Below are 22,297 nucleotides of genomic sequence, written 5' to 3'. Positions count from 1 at the left end.
TAAAAATATAAGAAACAAGTATTGGAGAAGATATTCAGAAAAAGGAAATACAGTGCACTATTGGTGGGAATGTAAACTTGTACAGCCACTGTGGAAAACAGTAAGGAGGTTCCTCAAATAATTAAAAATAGAACTACCCTATGATCCAGTAATTATACTGATTATTTATCCAAAGAATACAAAAACACTAATTCAAAGGGAAACATGCATCCTTATGTTTATAGAAGCATTATTACAAAAAAAATTGTGGAAGCAGCTCAAGTGTCCTTCGATATATGCATGGATAAAGAAGATGTGATATATATATATATATATATATATATATATATATATATATATGATACTTATCCATAAGAAAGAATGAAATCTTACCATTTGCAATGATATGTGTAGAGCTAGAAAGTATTATGTTAAATAAGTTCCTCAGAAAAAGACAAATACCATATGATTTCTCTCATATGTGGAATTTAAGAAACGAAACAATCTAGTAAAGGGGAAGAGAGAGAGAGAGAGAGAGAGAGAGAGAAAGTAACAGACTTTTAAGTATAGGGAATAAACTTTTGGTTACCAGAAGGGAAGTGGATAAAATAGGGGGAATGGATAAAATGGGTGATGAGAATTAAGGAGTACATTTGTTGTAATGAACACCAGGTGTTGTATGTAAGTGTTGAATCACTACATTGTACATCTGAAACTAATATAACACTTTATATTAGCTATTTTGGAATTAAAATAAAAGCTTAATAAATAAAAGAATATTGCTTTAAAAATGCTATGAATCATCTGAGATTTCAGTAAGTCATAATCCTTATGCTGGAAAAGGATCTGGCTATATTGTTGATGGCTGCTGAAGGTTGGGCTAGCTGTGGCAATTTCTTAAAATAAGACAATAATGAAGTTTGCTGCATTGATTGAATTTTCTTTTCACAAGCCATCTCTTTAATATGCTATGCTGTTCTATGGCATTTTATCCACAATAGAATTTTCAAAATTGGAGCTGATACTCTCAAACTCTGCTACTGCTTAATAAAGTAAGTTTATGAAATATTCAAAAACCTTTTTTTGTCATTTGAATAGTCTTTATAGCATCTTCACCAGGAGTAGGTTCCATCTCAAGAAACCGCTTTCTTTGCTCACCCACATGAAACAACTCCTCATCCACTGAAGTTTTATCATGAGATTGCAGGAATTCAGTCACTTCCAATTTTATTAAGAAGCTAAGGAAATATCTCAGTACTGACCTTCACTTTCATCCACAGAAGTATAAAAAACTGTTCTTTCCCGCAGTAAGCGCTTTGAAATTGTGATTGGTTTGTGCCTTCTTGCTGTTACTCGAGGCGGAGGCACTGGGGGTGTAGCACTTTCCTCAGGTGGACCTGAATAGATCTGTAAAAGGAGAATATTTTCAGGAAACAATTAGAAAGATCAAGTTTTTGTTTTCCTAATGCTAACTACCAGTTGGTGCCCACCAGCACTACATCTAGAGTCTGACATAGCAATTATAGTATGACAAAAGAAATTGGGATTTTTAAAATCACTCCAGCTACCAGCAAGTTTTTAGAAGTCTCCTATCATGTTTAAGACACAGGACCTGGCACTTCACAATGTGGAGGAAAGAATTCAGACAAAAACTGCAATATCAGTCCCAGATTTTTCACTTACTGCCTAGGCAAGTCACCCCCTATCTCTGAGCTTTAGACTCCTCATCTGTAACATAGGGAGAGTACCACATACCTCCCAATGTGTGATGAGAATCAAGTGAAAAGGGTACTCAAGGTACATTGTATGGGTAGGAGTAGGGTGTAGATAGTTACTAAAATGCACCCAATATTTCTGAAAGGATACCAAAGAAACTAGTTAGATTGTTTGCTTCAAGATAGGAATAATGAGTGGCTGATGAAAAAATGGAAGAAACTTCTTTCTCATTCTTATATAATTTGATCTTTCAAAATTTCATACCATGTACACATTACTTATTCAAAAAAGGGCAAAAACAAAATGTGTTATACGTTGTAAAAAGTGCTGGACAAATGAGGGAGAAGCTATCATTACAATTTTTTTAAAGCAGGGTCCATGCCCAGCACGGAGCCCAACGTGGGTCTTGAACTCACAACCCTGAGATCAAGACCCAAGTTGACATCAAGAGTCAGATGCCTAACCAACTGAGCCAACCGTGCAACTCTAATGATTACAAATTTTATATAGTGTCTCAATATGTATTTGAAAATCTTTCTTGTCTCTGGAGAGACTGAACTTTTGGCCAGAGTGCACATTTTGAAAGGATGCACACATGGTGAGGAAGGAAGGGTACAATTTCGTAGTGCGATAATAAAATCATCCCAGGGCAGCCCCGGTGGCTCAGCAGTTTAGCACCGCCTTCAGCCCAGGGCGTGATCCTGGAGACCCAGGATCGAGTCCCACGTCGGGCTCCGGGCTCCTGGCATGGAGCCTGCTTCTCCCTCTGCCTGTGCCTGTGCCTCCCTCTCTCTCTCTCTCTCTCTGTGTGTGTGTGTGTCTTTCATGATTAAATAAATAAAATCTTAAAAAAATAAAATCAAAAAATAAAAATAAAAAAATAAAATCAACCCCAATGATTGGTGCAAAGAGAAATGTCAGAGACCAACATTTTATCAGGCTCCATAGTCATAGAACTTACAAGGAAACTCTGTGTAAAAGCTGAGCAATGATAGAATGTAGTGCAAGCACAATCACAAGGCAATACATGTCTCAATGTCTCATGGTATAGGAAAGAGAGAGTATGACATAGTAGCAAGCAGATAAGCTTTGAGGCCATCCAGTTTCACAATCATTAGTAATAATATTCTAAATAACTACTATTTTGTGAGAATATGCTTATGCACTATAGGAGTTGTAAAGAATGTCCCTTGCTATTTATCAAACACACGAGGGCCTTTGCACTGAGTGTTTCATCTACCTGGAGTGCTCTTCTTCCAGGTATCTATCTATATAGCTTGCTCTCTTAATCAGTAGGCTATAATCAAATATAATCCTCTCAGTGAGTCCATCTAAGTGAATGTATCTAAACTTTTAATACACCTTCCTGTATGCAATGCCTCCCCCCTAAGTTTTTTTTTCTCCTTAGCATTTATTACTTCCTAACAAGGCATATTGTAATTACTTACTTTTTGTCTTTGTGTCTGCCACTCTAATCTACTGTAAGCTACATGGAAGTACATTATCATGTTCGCTGCTAAATCTCCAGCAACTAGAAGACTGACTGGAATTGCCGGGTCAAAAGAAAAACACATTTAAAATACTGTTATAAAAGGCCAAACTGTCCTCTGAAAAGACTGTAACAGCTACTTCCACTTTTAGCCAAGATAGCACAGAAAGTATTAGGTTTGCATCTTCTGCCAGTAATAATTTAAAAACTAGAAAAAAACCCCACATAACAATGGGTTTCAAGGCATTGGAAATCTGGCAATGAAAGACAGTGATCCATGAGAGACAGGAAAAAGAAATGAGGTGAGCCTCATGATATTCACAGTTTACAGCCTGGAGATAGTCTGCAAGCCATAATATATGGAGGGAAACTCAGAAGGAGCCCATCAGTCTGTTTAAGTTGAGGACACTGAGTTGCAAGTATGGAGAGGGCAAGAAAGAGAATTTTTCAGGGCAAAATATCAGAGAGAAGATAGCTGCACAAAGAGCTCTGGAGAGCTGCAGAGGTCCTCTTTAAGACTTTAGATGAGTAGGGATCAATACTTATGTGTGAGGAAAGAACCACACAATTGAATTAAAGGGACAAATTACCTAGGATCACACAGTGTCTAGAAGATTTCCTGTTCTCACCAGGCACAGTGGAAAATAAAATAATTAAGTGCTATGGGTGTTGGGCAATGCAGATGTGGGGCATGCAGGCAGCTGGACAGCTCCAGCAGCAAGAATGCTGGGTTGCAACGTGGGTGTCATCTTTCTTTTGTCTTACTGTTGGTGTTTATCAGTATAAAACTCCCTCTTAGAACTGCTTTTGCTGCATCGCAGTAAGTTTGATATACTGTTTTTCCATTGTGATTTGTTTCAAGATTTTTAAATTTCCCTTTTGATTTCTTTCTTGACCCGTTGGTTGTTCAGGAGTGTGTTGTTAAATTACCATATATTTGTGAATTTCCAGTTTTCCTCCTGTTATTGATTCCTAGTTTCATAGGATTCTAGTCAGAAAAGATACTTGGTATGACTTCAATCTTCATCCATTTGCTAAGGCTTGTTTTGTAACCTAGCATATGATCTATGCTTTATTTTATTTTTTTATAATAAATTTATTTTTTATTGGTGTTCAATTTACCAACATACAGAATAACACCCAGTGCTCATCCCGTCAAGTGCCCCCCTCAGTGCCCGTCACCCATTCACCCCCACCCCCCGCCCTCCTCCCCTTCCACCACCCCTAGTTCATTTCCCAGAGTTAGAAGTCTTTATGTTCTGTCTCCCTTTCTGATATTTCCCACACATTTCTTCTCCCTTCCCTTATATTCCCTTTCACTATTATTTATATTCCCCAAGTGAATGAGAACATACAATATTTGTCCTTCTCCGATTGACTTATTTCACTCAGCATAATACCCTCCAGTTCCATCCACGTTGAAGCAAATGGTGGGTATTTCTCGTTTCTAATGGCTGAGTAATATTCCATTGTATACATAAACCACATCTTCTTTATCCATTCATCTTTCGATGGACATCGAGGCTCCTTCCACAGTTTGGCTATTGTGGACATTGCTGCTATAAAATAGACCTACCCTATGACCCAGCAATTGCACTGTTGGGGATTTACCCCAAGGATTCAGATGCAATGAAATGCCGAGACACCTGCACCCCGATGTTTATAGCAGCAATGATCTATGCTTTATAAAGTTCCATGTGCACTTGAGAAGAATGAGTATTGCGTTGCTGTTGGATGCAGTGTGCTATAAATGTCTGTTAGGTTCATTTTGTCCGAGGTATAATGTAAGTCCAATATTTCTTTATTGATTTTCTGTCTGGATTGATCTACATGCATGGTTGTATGAGGGGTATTAAATTTCCCTACTATTATTTTTAGTTGCCTCTCTCCCTTCAAATTTGTTAGTATTTACTTAATATATTTCAGTGCTCTCTAATGTTGGGTGCATATATATTTACAATTGTTACATCCTCTTGAAAAGTAGACTATTTTATTATATAATGACTTTCTTTGTCTCTTGTTACAGTCTTTGGCTTAAAGTTTACTTGTCTCATGTAAGTATGGCTATCCCTTCTTTCTTTTGGTTTCCATTTGCTTGGTATTATCTTTTACCATCCCTTTATTTTGAGGCTATGCATGCCCTTAAAGCTGAAGTGAATCTCTTTTAGGCTGCATATTGCTGGGTCTTATTTTAAATCTATTCAGCACTCTATGCCTTTTGATTGAAAATTTTAATCCACTTATATTTACATAATTATTGATAAGGATTTACTAATTCTATCTTAATAATTGTTTTCTGGCTCTTTTATAATTCTGCTGTTCCCTTCCTCTTCTCTTGCTGCCTTTCTTCTAGTGAAGTGATCATTTTCTGAACTGGCATGTTTTGATTCCTTTATCTTTTGTGTATCTACTTAAAATTTTTGCTTTGTGGTTACCATGAGGCTTCCATAAGCAAAAATACCAATATAACTATCTCTTTTAAGCTGCTAACTCTATATTTGATTGTATACAAAACCTCTATCATTTTACACCTCCTCTCATATTTTGGTTTTGATGGCACAATTTACCTCTTTTTATATTGTGTACCTATTAACAAATTATTGTTCCTAAAGTTATTTTAACAGTTTTGAACTTTAACATTTATATTAGGGTTACATAGTTAATATACCACCATATTACAGTATTAGAGTGTTCTGAATTTGAGTATATACTTACTTTTACCAGTAGATTTTATATTTTCATATATTTTTATATTACTAATTTGAGGCCTTTCATTTCAGCTTGAAGAACTCCTTTCAGTATTTCCTGTGAGGCAGGTCTAGAGTTGAACTCCCTCAGCTTTTGTTTGTTTGGTAAAGTTTTATCTCTCCTTCATTTCTGAAAGCTGACTTTTCCAGGTAAAATATTCTTGGTTGGCATTTTGATTCTTTCAGCATTTTGCATATATCAACCAACTCTCTCTTAGCCTGAAAGACATCTGTGGGGAATCTACTGATAGCTTTATAAGGTTCCTTTATATGTGAGTATTTTTTTCTGTCTCTCTTACTGCTTTGAAAATTCTTTTATTTTTCGTTTTACATGATGTCTTGGAGAAGATTTTTTCAGGTTGAAATTCTGGAGTGCTTCTGAGCTTCATAAATCTCTCCCCAGATTTGAGAAGTTCTCAGCCATTTCTTTTTTTAAAACTTTTAATTCCAGTATAGTTAACATACACTGTTATGTTAGTTTGAGGTGTATGATGATTCAACAATTCCATACACTTAAATCTTTCTTTATAACTGTTTATTAATCAAAACAATTCTAATATTCAAGCCAGAAATCTGGACATTATTATCCTTGTATCCTCCCTCTTCCTCATAGCTCACATCCATTTACTCACCAAGTTCTATCAATTATTCTTCCTTAAACTAATATATCCTCTCTGTTCCATGTGTTCCATGTCTCATTATATCCACCTAATATTATTATAATGATCTCCTGTTTTTCTGTGCCTCCTGTCACTTTTTCCTTTAATATGTCTACTAAAGTATGGATTGAGTAACCTTCATAAATTCAAAATATAATTGTGCTACGCCTCTGCTTAAAATATTTCAGTGACACCTCACTATTTTTGGGATAAATTCTAAATTCCTTAGCACACAGGTGTTCCATAATCTGGCCACTGCCTTAAATCTCCAGTCTCATCTTCCACTATTTCTACATTCATACTATACTACAGCAATACTGAAGTATTATAGTTTTTACATATCATGTTTTCTCACTCTTGCGTATACAGAATTCTCTGTGATTATAACACTTCTCCCCCTTATGGCAGAGACTGCCAATTGCTTCTTAGTATCTATCCTCTCTTCTTGCTTTTACTCTTAGGAGTCACTAAGTTTTAGTTGCTACCCATGCCTACATTTTCTAGCCTACCTTGCAACTAAGTAAGACCATGTACTTAAGTTTTAGATCATAGAATACAAGCGAAAATAATGTATGCAAACTTCTGGATCATGATTTAACAAAGAAATTGTCTTTGTTCCATTCTATCTCTTTTCCCCTTCTCTTTGGGTGATAATGAAGACCGATGTCTAGGACCCAGAGATTGAGGCCAAGTGGTGAAGATGGCAGAACTGCCCCACAAATTTTGGACTATTTATCTCTGGACTTCTCCATGAAAGAGGTAAACTTTTCTCTATCTTATTTATGTCACTGAATTTGTGGTCCTCTTGTTATAGGTTAGTCTGTACCTTAATTAATCCACTCCTCTTTGATTTTCAGAACTCAACTCATGCATTACCTAGTGTACGAAGCCTTCTCTCTCAAAAAGAGATATGATCCCCTTCCATGTGCTCCCATAGCATCTGATGTGTATCTTCATCACAGTAGTTAGTGTACTATATCCTGTGTGTTAGATGATCCAAATTCTCTGCCAGTATCATGAGTTTCCTAACAATAAATATTTTTGTCTCATTCATCTTTAGAAGTAACAGCCCTACTAGGGCACCGGACAAAAGGTAGGAGCTCAATGGCAGTTTTCAGAATTAATAAATGAATCTTGGCTGCCATACCCTTTAAGGCCTATTAAATAATAAAGCCTATTCTCCTTTATCCCTTCTACACCTGCAATTGGGAAAAGACAGCATAGCATAGAGATTAGAGTCAGCTTTGAGTCATAATCACTTGTGTTGGAGCTTTACAACTTACTGGCTAAGCAACATCAGGCAAAGTATTTAAACACATAGTTTAGATACTGACACTTGAGGCTCAGTTTGAATTTTGCATCTACCTCATAGGGTTGTTGTAATTATTGAATAAGAAAATGTATGTAAAGAGCATAGTCCCAACATGTTAAACATTCAATAAATGATAACTATTCTATTAGCAATCCTAAAAAGGACTTAATCCCATATTTCCTTGACATGGGTGATAAGGAGCTGGGGCAGGAGGGAAGTTGAGATTGGAACAATAAGGAGTGAAGTGGTTATGTGCTACACAAATCAGGGGATGTGAACTTGTTGGGTCTTTAAGGTCTCTGCCAGATTAAATGATTTTATTTCCCTCTTCCAGTAACACAAATTAGTCGCTTCTCATTTACAAAGCTTCTTACTCATAGCCTATTCTTTAAGGTATTACCCAGGCCCCAAGATGGATGTAGGCTCACCAACTCCTAGGGTTTATAATGACAGATTCCAAGTTTACCTGGACAGGATGCTTTCTATAGTCCCTGTCTCCTCCAAATAGACTAAGACATTGGTTGGGAGCCTTTTGAGGCCAGTTCTACCAATGTTCCAGTAGGCAGAGCTCAGAGAAGGTGCTTGTTAGGCTTAAATTCACACTCTCTAAAATGAGAAAAGTCTAGAAAAATAGACAGGACATTTCCTGTTGTGTAGCCTCTCTAAAATTAAAACATGACTTTTACAACCCTACAGTCAACATGGATTGCAACATCTTCCCCAAAGCTGGCCTACAGATATAAACTTTGGAGATAGGCTTTAATGGGGAAATACTGGAAATTACTGTGGTAGGAAGAATCCACTACCTCTCTCTGTTCTGTGGGCCCTCCAAAGGTCTCATTTCACATCTCTTTTTAAATGAGCTTTAACTTATGTGTTACTGCTATTCTCCATTGAGAAAAGAAATGGAGTAAATGGTCCTGTTTGGTCATTCAACCCTGGCCACTTTGGCCTCTTAGCTGTTCAACACGCCAATAAATTTCTGCCTCAGGGCCTTTGCACTTGGCTGTTCATTATTCTAGAAGCAGTTCTTCCCCAAGATATCCACCATAGTTTGTAGCCTTAATTTATTCACTTTTTCCCCCATATATTATAATAATATAACCTTCTATAAGATGACAATCTCTTACATTGTTTTATTTTTCTTCAGGGCACTTATCACCTGGCAAACATCAAATTGTTTATCATTTGTCTCACCCAACTAGAATATAAGATTCATGAAATAAGGAACTTGTTTTGTTTATAGATATATACAATAATAATTTAGTAAGTATTTATTTAACTAATGTATATCATTAGCTCTTTGAAAGTAGAGCTATAAAGTACAGATTAACTAGTCACCCTAGGAAGGAAATCCTGGAAAAATTTCCATAGTTTCTCTTATGAGAAAAGAGAGATGATGGACCCATGATTACTGGGATGATGTACTTTTGGGAGCCCAATTTTTTAAAAGGTTTTATTTAATTATTTATTTGATATAGAGAGAGCATGAGCATGGGAGAGAGAAAGAGAGAGAGAGAGAGAGAGAGAGAGAGAGAGAGAGAGAATGATCAGGGGGAAGGGTAAAGGGAGAAGGAGAAGCAGACTCATGGCTGAGCAGGAGGCCCAGTGCAGGGCATGATCCCACACATGGGGATCATGACCTGAGTGGAAGGCAGACATTTAACTGACTGAACCACCCAGATGCCCTGGTAGTCCAATTTTAATGAGGGGAAAACTTTTAGAGATGAATGGAGTTAACAAAGGTACAAGAAAAGAAACCCAGTCTGCTCCACTCAATTCCCTGTCAACTTCTTGAGTATCCATGAGAAGACATTCTAACCATGTTCTGAGAAAGGAATAACAGTATACCCTTTGAAGGTAGAAGAAACAAATCCTAAAGAAATGGGAAAGTCATAGTGCATTCGGCTGTCCTAGGGATGGATGGGGACAAATACCAGACAGCACAGGATACAAAAATAGCTCCTTTGTATCTCATGCAATCACTGCAAAGGAGGAAGTGACAGCAGTGGCAGTAAATGGCATAAATAGTAGGACCAGCTGCTGACCTAGAAGACTGATTACAAAATGGCTCTGGTGGAACAAACTTTTCCCACGTTCAAGCCATGGGTCAGAGCTATTTTTTTTTTATTTTTTATTTTTTATAAATTAATTTTTATTGGTGTTCAATTTACCAACATACAGAATAACACCCAGTGCTCATCCCGTCAAGTGTACCCCTCAGTGCCCGTCACCCATTCACCCCCACCCCCCGCCCTCCTCCCCCTCCACCACCCCTAGTTCATTTCCCAGAGTTAGAAGTCTTTATGTTCTGTCTCCCTTTCTGATATTTCTCACACATTTCTTCTCCCTTCCCTTATATTCCCTTTCACTATTATTCATATTCCCCAAATGAATGAGAACATACACTGTCCTTCTCCGGTTACTGTGGCCAAGTTCAAAAAGGGTGTTGCCTGAGTTCTCCTCTGGGATTTTGATGGAATCTTGTCTCACATTTAGATATTTCATCTATTTTGAGTTTATCTTTGTGTATGGTGCAAGAGAGTGGTCCAGTTTCATTCTTCTGCATGTGGATGTCCAATTTTCCCAGCACCATTTACTGAAGAGACTGTCTTTCTTCCAGTGGATAGTCTTTCCTCCTTTGTCGAATATTAGTTGACCATAAAGTTCAGGGTCCACTTCTGGGTTCTCTGTTCTGTTCCATTGATCTATATGTCTGTTTTTGTGCCAGTACCACACTGTCTTGATGAACACAGCTTTGTAGTACAACCTGAAATCTGGCATTGTGATGTCCCCAGATATGGTTTTCTTTTTTTTAATGATCAACTCCTATACAGTGCTTACTATATATCAAGCAGTTTTAAGCATTTGCATATATTAAGTCATTTATTGATTACACAAATCACTTTCTCTGAAATTCCAAAGGGAATTTAGGGCAAAATGACATGAATGCTCATCTAGCACATTAGGGTAACAACAGAATAAATCCATCTACCTATCCCTTTTCATAGGATTATAAGAGGAGAGAAAAATAGGCAACATAAATGGAAAGTTGGAGAAGCTATCACTAATACTTGAAAGGAAATAAGCCCTTACTTTCCCCCTCTTCTGGAAACTGGAGTGGCTCTTCTATATGTAAAAAATCAAGTTGGAATTATTTTTTTAAAGATTTTATTTATTGAGGAGGCGGGGCAAGATGGCGGGAGAGTAGGATCCCTAAGTCACCTGTCCCCACCAACTTACCTAGATAACTTTCAAATCATCCTGAAAACCTATGAATTCAGCCTGAGATTTAAAGAGAGAACAGCTGAAATGCTACAGTGAGAAGAGTTCGAGCTTCAATCAAGGTAGGAAAACGGAAAACATCAATAAAGAAGCATCCAAGGGGGAGGGGCACCCAAGGAGCCCGGATAAGGCCAGGCTGCAAGAGTCTCCAGCACAGGAAAGCCCAGACCCGGAGAAGCAGCAACTTTACCAATGTTCCCGGATGGAAAGGCACTGGCAGGGAACTTGGGCAGGATCCCAGGAGGGGCAGTGGAGCCCCCAGGTTCCCGGGGTCACTAACAGATGAACTGCACCCCGAAGGAGAGCGTGCTACACACCATGGGCGATCGCGGTAAAGGGCTGGAGCGCCGCCCGCTGGGGACTCGGGAGCAGCTCAGGGAGTGGCTCTGGGCGGAGGGGGCTGCGCCGCCCCGAGAGTGCGATTCCAGCAGCATAGGCCCCGGAGCTCAAGATGCCGGTCGACACAGCCCAAGATCCAGTACTCCCCTTGGAACAGGCGGAGGCCTGGAGGACACAGGACAGCGAAGACACTCCTGCCCCCGGGGTGGCACCAATCTGTACAGATCAGCGCACTGCCCCCGGAATATCCAGGCCCCTGCGGACCAGGAGACTGCGGTAGATACTTCTGGAGCTGACTCCAGAGCTGGAGAGCTGGCCGCCGCCACTGTGGTTGTTGCTCCTGGTGTCACCCTATGCCTGGGACAGAGCAGGGCCGCCAGGGAACAGGGATCTCACAGGATAAACAGCTTCCACTGAGCCCGGCACGTGGCAGGGGTGGGGCAGCTCTCCCAGGTGCACACACCTGAGAATCAGCACAGCAGGCCCCTCCCCCAGAACACCAGCTGGAAGAACAGGGGAAGAGCATGTTCTTTTTTTTTTTTTTTTTAGATTTTATTTACTTATGCATGAGAGAAACAGAGAAAAAGAGAGAGGCAGAGACACAGGCAGAGGGAGAAGCAGGCTCCATGCAGGGAGCCCAATGTGGGATTCAATCCCGGGACTCCAGGATCAGGCCCTGGGCTGAAGGCAGCGCTAAACCGCTGAGCCACCAAGGGGACCCCTGGAAGAGCAAGTTCTTAACCAAGCAGTGCTCGAAAGCTCCAGGGGAAGGCGAGGGACATACAGTATATAGACTCAGAGGATTATCCTCCTTGTTATGTTTTCTTGTTTGTTTGTTCCCCCCATTTTTTCCCTTTTGCCTTCCTTTTTCCAGTACAACTTGTTTTTAGCCACTCTGCACTGAGCAAAAAGACTAGAAGGAAAAACTCACCACAAGAGAAAGAACTAGAAACAGTACTCTATGCCACAGAGTTACAGAATTTGGATTACAATTGAATGTCAGAAAGCCAATTCAAAAGCACAATTATAAAGCTACTAGTGGCGCTGGAAAAAAGCATAAAGGATTCAAGAGACGTCATGACTGCAGAATTTAGATCTAATCAGTCCGAAATTAAAAATCAATTAAATGAGATGCAATCCAAACTGGAGGTCCTAACGACAAGGGTTAATGAGGTAGAAGAATGAGTGAGTGACATAGAAGACAAGTTGATGGCAAGGAAGGAAGCTGAGGAAAAAAGAAAAACAATTAAAAGATCATGAGGATAGGTTAAGGGGAATAAATGACAGCCTCAGAAGGAAAAATCTACGTTTAACTGGGGTTTCAGAGTGTGCCGAAAGGGACAGAGGACCAGAAAGTGTATAAAACAAATCATAGCTGACAACTACCCCAACTTGGGGAGAGAAACAGGCATTCAGACCCAGGAGATAGAGAGATCCATCCCAAAATCCATAAAAATCATTCAACACCCGACATTTAATAGTGAAACTCACAAATTCCAAAGATAAAGAGAAAATCCTTAAGGCAGCAAGAGACAAGAAATCCCTAACCTTTACCAGGAGAAGTATTATATTAACAGTAGACCTCTCCACAGAGACCTGGCAGGGCAGAAAGGGCTGGCAGGATACATTCAGGGTCCTAAATGAGAAGAACATGCAGCCAAGAATATTCTATCCAGCAAGGCTCTCATTCAGAATAGAAGGAGAGATAAAGAACTTCCAAGATAGGCAGAAACTGAAAGAATATGTGATCACCAAACCAGCTCTGCAAGAAATATTAAGGGGGATTCTGTAAAAGAAAGAGGAAGTCCAAAGAAATAATGCACAAAAACAGGGACTGAATAGGTATCATGATGACACTAAATTCATATCTTTCAAGAGTAATTCTGAATGTGAATGGGCCTAATGATCCGATCAAAAGACATAGGGTTTCAGACTGGATAAAAAAGCAAGATCCATATATTTGCTGTCTACAAGAGACTCATTTTAGACCTAAGGACACCTACAGCCTGAAAATAAAAGGTTGGGGAACCATTTACCATTCGAATGGTCCTCAAAAGAAAGCAGGGGTAGCCATCCTTATATCAGATAAATTAAAGTTTATCCCAAAGACTGTAGTAAGAGATGAAGAGGGACACTATATCATACTTAAAGGACCTATCCAACAAGAGGACCTAACAATCATGAATATTTATGGCCCTAATGTAGGAGCTGCCAAGTATATCAATCAATTAGTAAGCAAAGTTAAGACATACTTAGATAATAATACACTTATACTGGGACTTGAACATTGTGTTTTCTATAATTGACAGATTTTCTGAGCACAACATCTCCAAAGAAACAAGAGCTTTAAATGATACACTGGACCAGATGGATTTCACAGATATCTACAGAACTTTACATCCAAACTCAACTGAATACACATTCTTCTCAAGTGCACATGGAACTTTCTCCAGAATAGACCACATACTGGGTCACAAATCAGGTCTTAACCGATACCAAAAGATTGGGATTGTCCCCTGCATATTCTCAGACCATAATGCTTTGAAACTAGAACTTAAACACAAGAAGAAGTTGGGAGAAATTCAAACATGTGGAGGTTAAAGAGCATCTTGCTAAAAGATGAAACGGTCAACCAGGAAATTAGAGAAGAATTAAGAAGAATCATGGAAACTAATGAGAATGAAAATACAACCATCCAAAATCTTTGGGATACAGCAAAAGCAGTCCTGAGGGGGAAATACATCACAAAACAAGCATCCATCCAAAAACTGGAAAGAACTCAAATGCAAAAGCTAACTTTGCACCTAAAGGAGCTGGAAAAAAATACAGCAAATAGATTCTACACCTGGCAGAAGAAGATAGTTAATAAAGACTCGAGCAGAACTCAATGAAATAGAGACCGGAAGAACTGTGGAACAGATCAACAAAACCAGGAGTTGGGGGATCCCTGGGTGGCGCAGCGGTTTAGCGCCTGCCTTTGGCCCAGGGCGCCATCCTGGAGACCCGGGATCGAATCCCACATCAGGCTCCTGGTGCATGGAGCCTGCTTCTCCCTCTGCCTATGTCTCTACCTCTCTCTCTCTCTCTCTCTGACTATCATAAATAAATAAAAATTAAAAAACAAACACACAAACCAGGAGTTGGTTCTTTGAAGGAATTAATAAGATAGATAAGCCATAGCCAGCCTTATTAAAAACAAAAGAGAAGAGACTCAAATTAATAAAATAACAAATGAAAAAGGAGAGATCACCACCAATACCAAGGAAATACAAACGATTTTAAAAACTTGTTATGAGCACCTATATGCCAAAAAATTATGCAATCTACAAGATATGGAGCATTTCTGGAAAACCACAAACTACCAAAGCTGGAACAGGAAGAAATAGAAAACCTGAACAGGTCGATAACCAGGGAGGAAATTGAAGCAGTCATCAAAAACCTCCCAAGAAACAAAAGTCCAGGGCCAGATGGCTTCCCAGGGGAATTCTATCAAATGTTTAAAGAAGAAACAATACTTATTCTACTAGAGCTGTTTGGAAAGATAGAAAGAGATGGAATACTTGCAAACTCGTTCTATGAGGCCAGCATCATTCCAAAACCAGACAATTCCAAACCAGACAAAGACCCTACCAAAAAGGAGAATTATAGACCAATATCCATGATGAACACAGATGCAAAATTCCTCAACAAGATACTAGCCAATAGGATGCAACAGTTCATTAAGAAGATAATTCACCATGACCAAATGGGATTTAGCCCTGGGATACAAGGCTGATTCAACCTGTAAAGCAATCATTCTGATAGATCGTATCAACAAGAGAAAAAACAAGAGCCATATGATCATCTCAATAGATGCAGAGAAAGCATTGGACAAAATACAGCATCCATTCCTGATCAAAACTCTTCAGAGTGTAGGGATAGAGGGAACATTCCTCAGCATCCTAAAAGCCATCTACAAACAGCCCACAACAAATAACATTCTCAATGGGGAAACACTGGGAGCCTTTCCTTTAAGATCAGGAACATGACAGGGATATCCACGCTCACCCCTGCTATTCAACACAGTACTAGAAGTCCTAGCCTCAGCAATCAGGCAAAAAAAAAAAAAAGGAAATAAAAGGCATTCAAATTGGCAAAGAAGAAGTCAAACTCTCCCTTTTCGCAGATGACAGGATAGTGTACAGAGAAAACCCAAAAGACTCCTCCCTAAGATTGGTAGAACTCATACAGCAATTCGGCAGTGTGTCAGGATACACAATCAATGCCCAGAAATCAGTGGCATTTCTCTACACTAACAATGAGACTGAAGAAAGAGAAATGGAGTCAATCCCATTTACAATGGCACCCAAAAGCATAAGATACCTAGGAATAAACCTAACCAAAGTGATAAAAGATCTATACCCTAAAAACTACAGAACACTTCTGAAAGAAATTGAGGCAGACACAAAGAGATGGAAAAATATTCCATGCTCATGGATTGGCAGAATTAATACTGTGAAAATGTCAATGTTACCCAGGGCAATCTACACGTTTAATGCAATCCCTATCAAAATACCATGGACTTTCTTCAGAGAGTTAGAACAAATTATTTTAAGATTTGTGTGGAATCAGAAAAGACCCCGAATAGCCAGGGGAATTTTAAAAAAGAAAACCATATCTGGGGGCATCACAATGCCAGATTTCAGGTTGTACTACAAAGCTGTGGTCATCAAGACACTGTGGTACTGGCACAAAAACAGACACATAGATCAATGGAACAGAATAGAGAACCCAGAAGTGGACCCTGAACTTTATGGTCAACTAATATTCGATAAAGGAGGAAAGACGATCCACTGGAAGAAAGACAGTCTCTTCAATAAATGGTGCTGGGAAAATTGGACATCCACATGCAGAAGAATGAAACTAGACCACTCTCTTACACCATACACAAAGATAAACTCAAAATGGATGAAAGATCTAAATGTGAGACAAGAATCCATCAAAATCCTAGAGAACACAGGCAACACCCTTTTTGAACTTGGCCACAGCAACTCCTTGCAAGATACATCCATGAAGGCAAGAGAAACAAAAGCAAAAATGAATTATTAGGACTTCATCAAGATAAAAATCTTCTGCACAGCAAAAGAGATAGTCAACAAAACTAAAAGACCACCTGCAGAATGAGAGAAGATATTAGCAAATGACCTATCAGATGAAGGGCTAGTATCCAAGATCTATAAGGAACTTATTAAACTCAACAGCAAAGAAACAAACAATCCAATCATGAAATGGGCAAAAGATATGAACAGAAATTTCACAGAGGAAGACATACACATGGCCAACATGCACATGAGAAAATGCTCCGCATCACTTGCCATCAGGGAAATACAAATCAAAACCACAATGAGATACCACCTCACACCAGTGAGATTGGGGAAAATTAACAAGACAGGAAACAACAAATGTTGGAGAGGATGTGGAGAAAGGGGAACCCTCTTGCACTGTTGGTGGGAATGTGAACTGGTGCAGCCACTCTGGAAAACTGTGTGGAGGTTCCTCAAAGTTAAAAATAGATCTGCCCCAAGACCCAGCAATTGTCCTGCTGGGGATTTACCCCAAAGATGCAGATGCAGTGAAATGGCAGGACACCTGCACCCCGATGTTTCTAGCAGCAGTGTCCACAATAGCCAAACTGTGGAAGGAGCCTCGGTGTCCATTGAAAGATGAATGGATAAAGAAGATGTGTTTTATGTATACAATATTAGCCATTAGAAATGACAAATACCCACCATTTGCTTCGACATGGATGGACTTGGAGGGTATTATGCTGAGTGAAATAAGTCAATCGGAAAAGGACAAACATTATATGGTCTCATTCATTTGGCGAATATGATTAGTGAAAGGGAATAAACGGAAAGGAGAGAAAATGAGTGAAAGTATCAGTAGGGTGAGAAAACATGGGAGACACCTAACTCTGGGAGATGAACAAGGGGTAGTGGAAGGGGTGATGGGCAGGGGGTTGGGGTGACTGGGTGATGTGCACTGAGGGGGGCACTTGGTGGGATGAGCACTGGGATTATGCTATATGTCAGCAAATTGAACTCCAATAAAAAAATAAAAATATAATAAAAAATAAAAAATAAAAGCCCAACCAGGTGGCCTGGTATTGCCAGAGCTGCTGATTTTACAACAGAAAAAAACATTAGTGAAAGGGAATAAAGGGGAAAGGAGAGAAAATGAGTGAAAATATCAGTGAGGGTGACAAAGAATGAGAGATACCTAACTTTGGGAAACGAACAAGGGGTAGTGGAAAGGGAGGTGGGTGGGGGTTGGGGTGATTGGGTGATAGGCACTGAGGGGGGCACTTGGCGGGATGAGCACTGGGTGTTATATTTTGGCAAATTTACCTCCAATTTTTTTTAAAAAGGATTTTATTTATTTATTCATGAGAGAGAGAAATAAGTGTAGACATAGGCAGAGGGAGAAGTAGGCTCCCTGTAAGGGAGCCTGATGTGGGGTCGATCCCAGTAGCCTTGGATCACAACCTGAGCCAAAGGCAGAGGCTCAACCACTGAGCCAACTAGGTGGCCCTCAAGTTATAATTCTTAACTCTTAGACTAGGTGAGAAGACTAGAGTGGGGATTTAAGGCCAAAAGGTTGGCTAGAAATAAAGAGTGTGTATTTTCTAAGGTATCCTGATTGTAAGTAGAAGGACATGATATGTACTCAGATGTATCTGACTTTAAGGTTAACATTTTTCTACTGTATAATAACATAGAAGGAAATATTTTAAGTTTAAAAACTAATTCCTTAGGTAGAAAGAGTATCAGGGAAAACTTATTTTCCCATCCTCCAAAACTCCAGATAGAGAACAGACTGATCTGGCTTTCTGTGGCCTGGTTAGGAACAATTAGGGTTTTGTAGTCTTTGATAGTGACTTCAGGAATAATCCAAGAGGGTAGCCAGAGTAGAGTCTGGGGGTAAACCAGTGCTTTATTTGTTTGCTGGGTACATGGTTGGCGCTGAGTGAATGTTAGCTGAGTTTAATTCTAAAGTCTTGGTCTAAAAAATCCCAATATTCAAGGAATACTATTTCACTCAGTTGGGCCTTGCCCATTGCCTTGGGTTGTAGTCAGGAGTCCAACTCCTGGGAATTCTCCTGAAGGCTCCTGAGGGCTAACACTGCATGACAAAACTTGTTGAGCTTTGAGGGACAGCCAGAGAAGGATTACACTGGGAAGGGAGTTCCTGAACTGTTTGCCTGATTGGTCACATATTAAGCCCTTCTGGTTTCTTCTGTTTCATGTCTTTAGGTGTAAAATAGAGAAGACATTTAACATAAGACAATCATTTTTCAATTGCTGAAAGTCATTAGGTCCAGATTCATTCAAACTCTTGGAAATTTTGGCACAACTGAGCAACTATCCAGATTCTTCCCAGATGCTGCTTCAGGGCTACAAATATCAGATTGTACAAAATGGATCTTGCCTTTCTATAAATCAAAGCTACAAGACTTGGCCTTGATGAAATCCAGCTTTCCACTGAGTTTCCATTTATACTCTGGCTGAGGCTGTGTTAGGCTTTTTGGGCTTTGGTTATATTAGCAAAAGCTGTACTCTGAACTTCATTAGAAAAAATGGTGATGATGGGGCTAAAAAAAAATGAGCTCTTCGCATTTGGCAGAGACCACTTTAAACATCAAGTATGTCAGCAAGTATTCTTAGAGTATGCACAGAAATTTGAAAATATCATGTCTGTTGTTACCAAGAGCCAACTTTTTAAAGAGGGCTGTCACCAGCTCTGTCTTTGGTCTCTTCAACAGATAGTATTTAAGGCCTTTCTAGATGTAACATTCTAGAATCCTATCTAGTCTTGCCCATACATCATATTTATGTGAAAACTAATGTCCAAACAGAGGAAGTAATTTGCCCAAGGCTCCAAAGCTAGTAGGTAGTAGAACTAAGACAAGGACACAACAATTCTATTCTTCAATTTGGTGTCCTATCCCCTTAAAACATAGTACTTCCTATATAAAACAGTTGTATGTTCCCACTGATTATATCTAATAGGTCTATAATAACAAGCTCTCAAAAGATGCTATCATTTTTGCTGTTGTAATTATTGTTTCAGTGCCAGTTGAAGAGATAAAAAGGAAGACAGCATTTCTATCTTTTGCTGAATCTTGAAGATAATTCATAGGGTGCAAGACTCAAAAGGGTGACTCATGGGGAATATTTCAGCTCTCTGAAGGTTGAAGGGTAAACCCCAGATCATAACTGCATTCTACACTTATCACACTATCTCATCAGGCTTAGAAATGTTTATTCATTTCAAACAGGTCTTGACTTCACTTCAAAGCTAAGACAACTAGGCTTTTGGGAAGTGTGTGAAGATCTTCTTGATTTAGCCAGAATTGAAAACTTGAAGCTATGTTTCTAAGATTCACTATGACTAATAAACACATCTGACTTTCTCAATCTTAATTATTCTCTGTTTAAAGATGTTTTCCTTCAGATTACATTTTGCTCTTAATATTCACTACTTAGAGATATTTTTTTCTGAAGATTCATTTGAAAATGTTTGCCTAATCCCCAGTTGAAAATGTCTTCACATGTACAAGCTAACATAAATGTTATTTTAAAATAACTTTCAGGTTAACTTTATCATTTTAGAAATTAGTGGCAATGAAGTAGAAACCTGGCTTAATGAGATTTTCCTGTTCTCTCCATATGCATATATATGCATATATGTGTATATATGTAGTTAGATACACAGAGATATATTTTAAAATATATAAAATATAAATATGTAAAGTATAAATCTATATATTTACTTATATTTTAAAATATTTATCTATCTACCTATTTTTCCAGAAAGGAGAGGTGGAGGGACACCTTCATCTATTCTCTTGCTGCCCTCTGGTGGCAAACCAAAATTCACAGACGCCACATTTCAGAGAGAAAGAGAAACAGACTAGGACTAGAAGGGTCTGGTTCCTCTGAGTTGCTAGAATGGGTGTCTAAAATTACATAAATCAGAGTTACTTCTTACAAGGGACTCTTGTTTGCTATTCCAAATCCATTACATTGCCATGATGTTTCCTGGACAAGGTCCCATTTGGCTATTTGGGAACATAGGCAGCAATTGAGTTCCCCCAAATTGCACTGAGAACAATCCAGCTTTCTCTGGCCAATTTACAGAAAGAATTGCCCTCAGCCATAGAGATCTGTAGCAAAGACTGTACTGTTTAGTTTCCTCAACCATGGCTTCTAACCACGCATATTTAGAATTAAGAATAAAATCCATTTTCACATACACTGATAATAGATTTTTAAATTATCTTAAAAATAACTAATTATTTTCCTAGAAAACTGCACTTAAGGCAGTAAAGCAAGATTCTGTAGGATAAAAAGAAAGATTCTCACCCAGTAAAAAGAAGAGATTGGCAAGGCAGATAGAGCTGGGGGGGTGGGGTGCGGGGGTTAGAAAAGCTAAGTCAACATCATGATGCAAAGACAGGTACCACAATTCACTGTTGTTTTTAAAATCTCACATAAAACAGATTTACATTCCCTGAGGTCCAGTCTTACCCCAACAGACCTAGATTTAAGTCTTAGCTTTGTCACTGACCACACTCAGTGCCTAATCCAAAAAAAGAAAGAAAGAAAGAAAAGAAAATACTAATATCCATCATTCATGGAGCTACAATAAGGAGTAAGTGAGACAAAAAGTACATTACCCCACACTGGTCACATAGCCTGACTTAATGTTCCTTGAGTACAAATTTAAATATAAAAAGGCAAACTTGCTGGTTCCTATCTCCAATATAATGATCTCAGCAGTAGTAAAAGGAAAATGCCAGCTTGTATAACTGAGAAGATGAGTTTGCAAAGCACAAGTGAGACAACTGGTAAGACTTTGGGGCTGAGTATTTTTTATAAAATAGTTGGGAAGAACTGTGGGGATAGGTGGGTGAGGGTAAGCTAAAGTTCCAAAAAGTAGATGATTGGGAGTGGAGTTGGAGAAATGCAAATTCGTTTACCTTTATTGCGTCATGCAAAAAGGGACTTAATTTAAACAATAAGCCTAGATCAGAAGGTCTTCAAGGTCCTTTCCCCAGTACTAATATTCAAATAGATCTATCTTATATTTGTCCTTTAAGTGAAATAACTTGCTGTCCTCAAAACTAAATTGCTAAGAGCTGACCTCCCTTCCACTGTATTTCCTGAAAGATTCCCAAAACAAAATGTTCAGTAAACTGAAGTCAGTCTTCCTCTATCAGCCCAAATTGCCTCCATATCTCAAAACAGCAGCATCAGGTTTCGGTACCCTAACACAGACTGCTCAATGAGGTGGAAGAGAGAGAACTTAAGAATGATTGATACTGTTCTAGGGATCAGAACAGAAGCAAATCTTCCTCAATCATTTACCTATCTACCAACTTAGAAAATAAATAATTTAGAAAAACATGAGAGACTCCTAACTCTGGGAAATGAACAAAGGGCAGCAGGCAGAGGGATGGGGTAACTGGGTGATGGACACTGAGGAGGGCACTTGATGGGATGGGCACTGGGTGTTATACTATATGTTGGCAAATCAAACTTCAATAAAAAAAAGAAAAGATTCAAATTGCTTTAAAATTCTTTAAAAAAAGACTTAGGAATGGACTTGTTACGTATCAATTCTTTTGCTGCATTTACATTTCATTTACAAAAACTGGATATTCTTAAGAGAGGCTGAAGGAAGGGAATGACAGAGAAACTTAAAACCAATGCAATTAAGCCCTTTTCTA

At 38.8% G+C, this 22,297-nt stretch overlaps 1 protein-coding gene across 3 annotated transcripts in view; it reads right to left on the bottom strand.

Moving 5' to 3' along the window:
• Positions 1-22,297, bottom strand: part of OPHN1 (oligophrenin 1) — a 512,189-nt gene that overhangs the window by 41,604 nt on the left and 448,288 nt on the right. For all 3 annotated transcript variants that reach the window (XM_055337756.1, XM_055337758.1, XM_055337757.1), the window contains one exon: positions 1,242-1,386. In XM_055337756.1, the coding sequence (XP_055193731.1) occupies positions 1,242-1,386 (145 nt within the window). The remainder of the gene's footprint in view (positions 1-1,241; positions 1,387-22,297) is intronic.

The sequence above is a fragment of the Nyctereutes procyonoides genome, unplaced genomic scaffold (genome assembly GCF_905146905.1).
Source record: "Nyctereutes procyonoides isolate TBG_1078 unplaced genomic scaffold, NYPRO_anot_genome, whole genome shotgun sequence".
NCBI lineage: Eukaryota > Metazoa > Chordata > Mammalia > Carnivora > Canidae > Nyctereutes > Nyctereutes procyonoides.
Note: the sequence above shows the minus strand (reverse complement) of the source record. Positions and strands in the feature narration are given on the sequence as shown.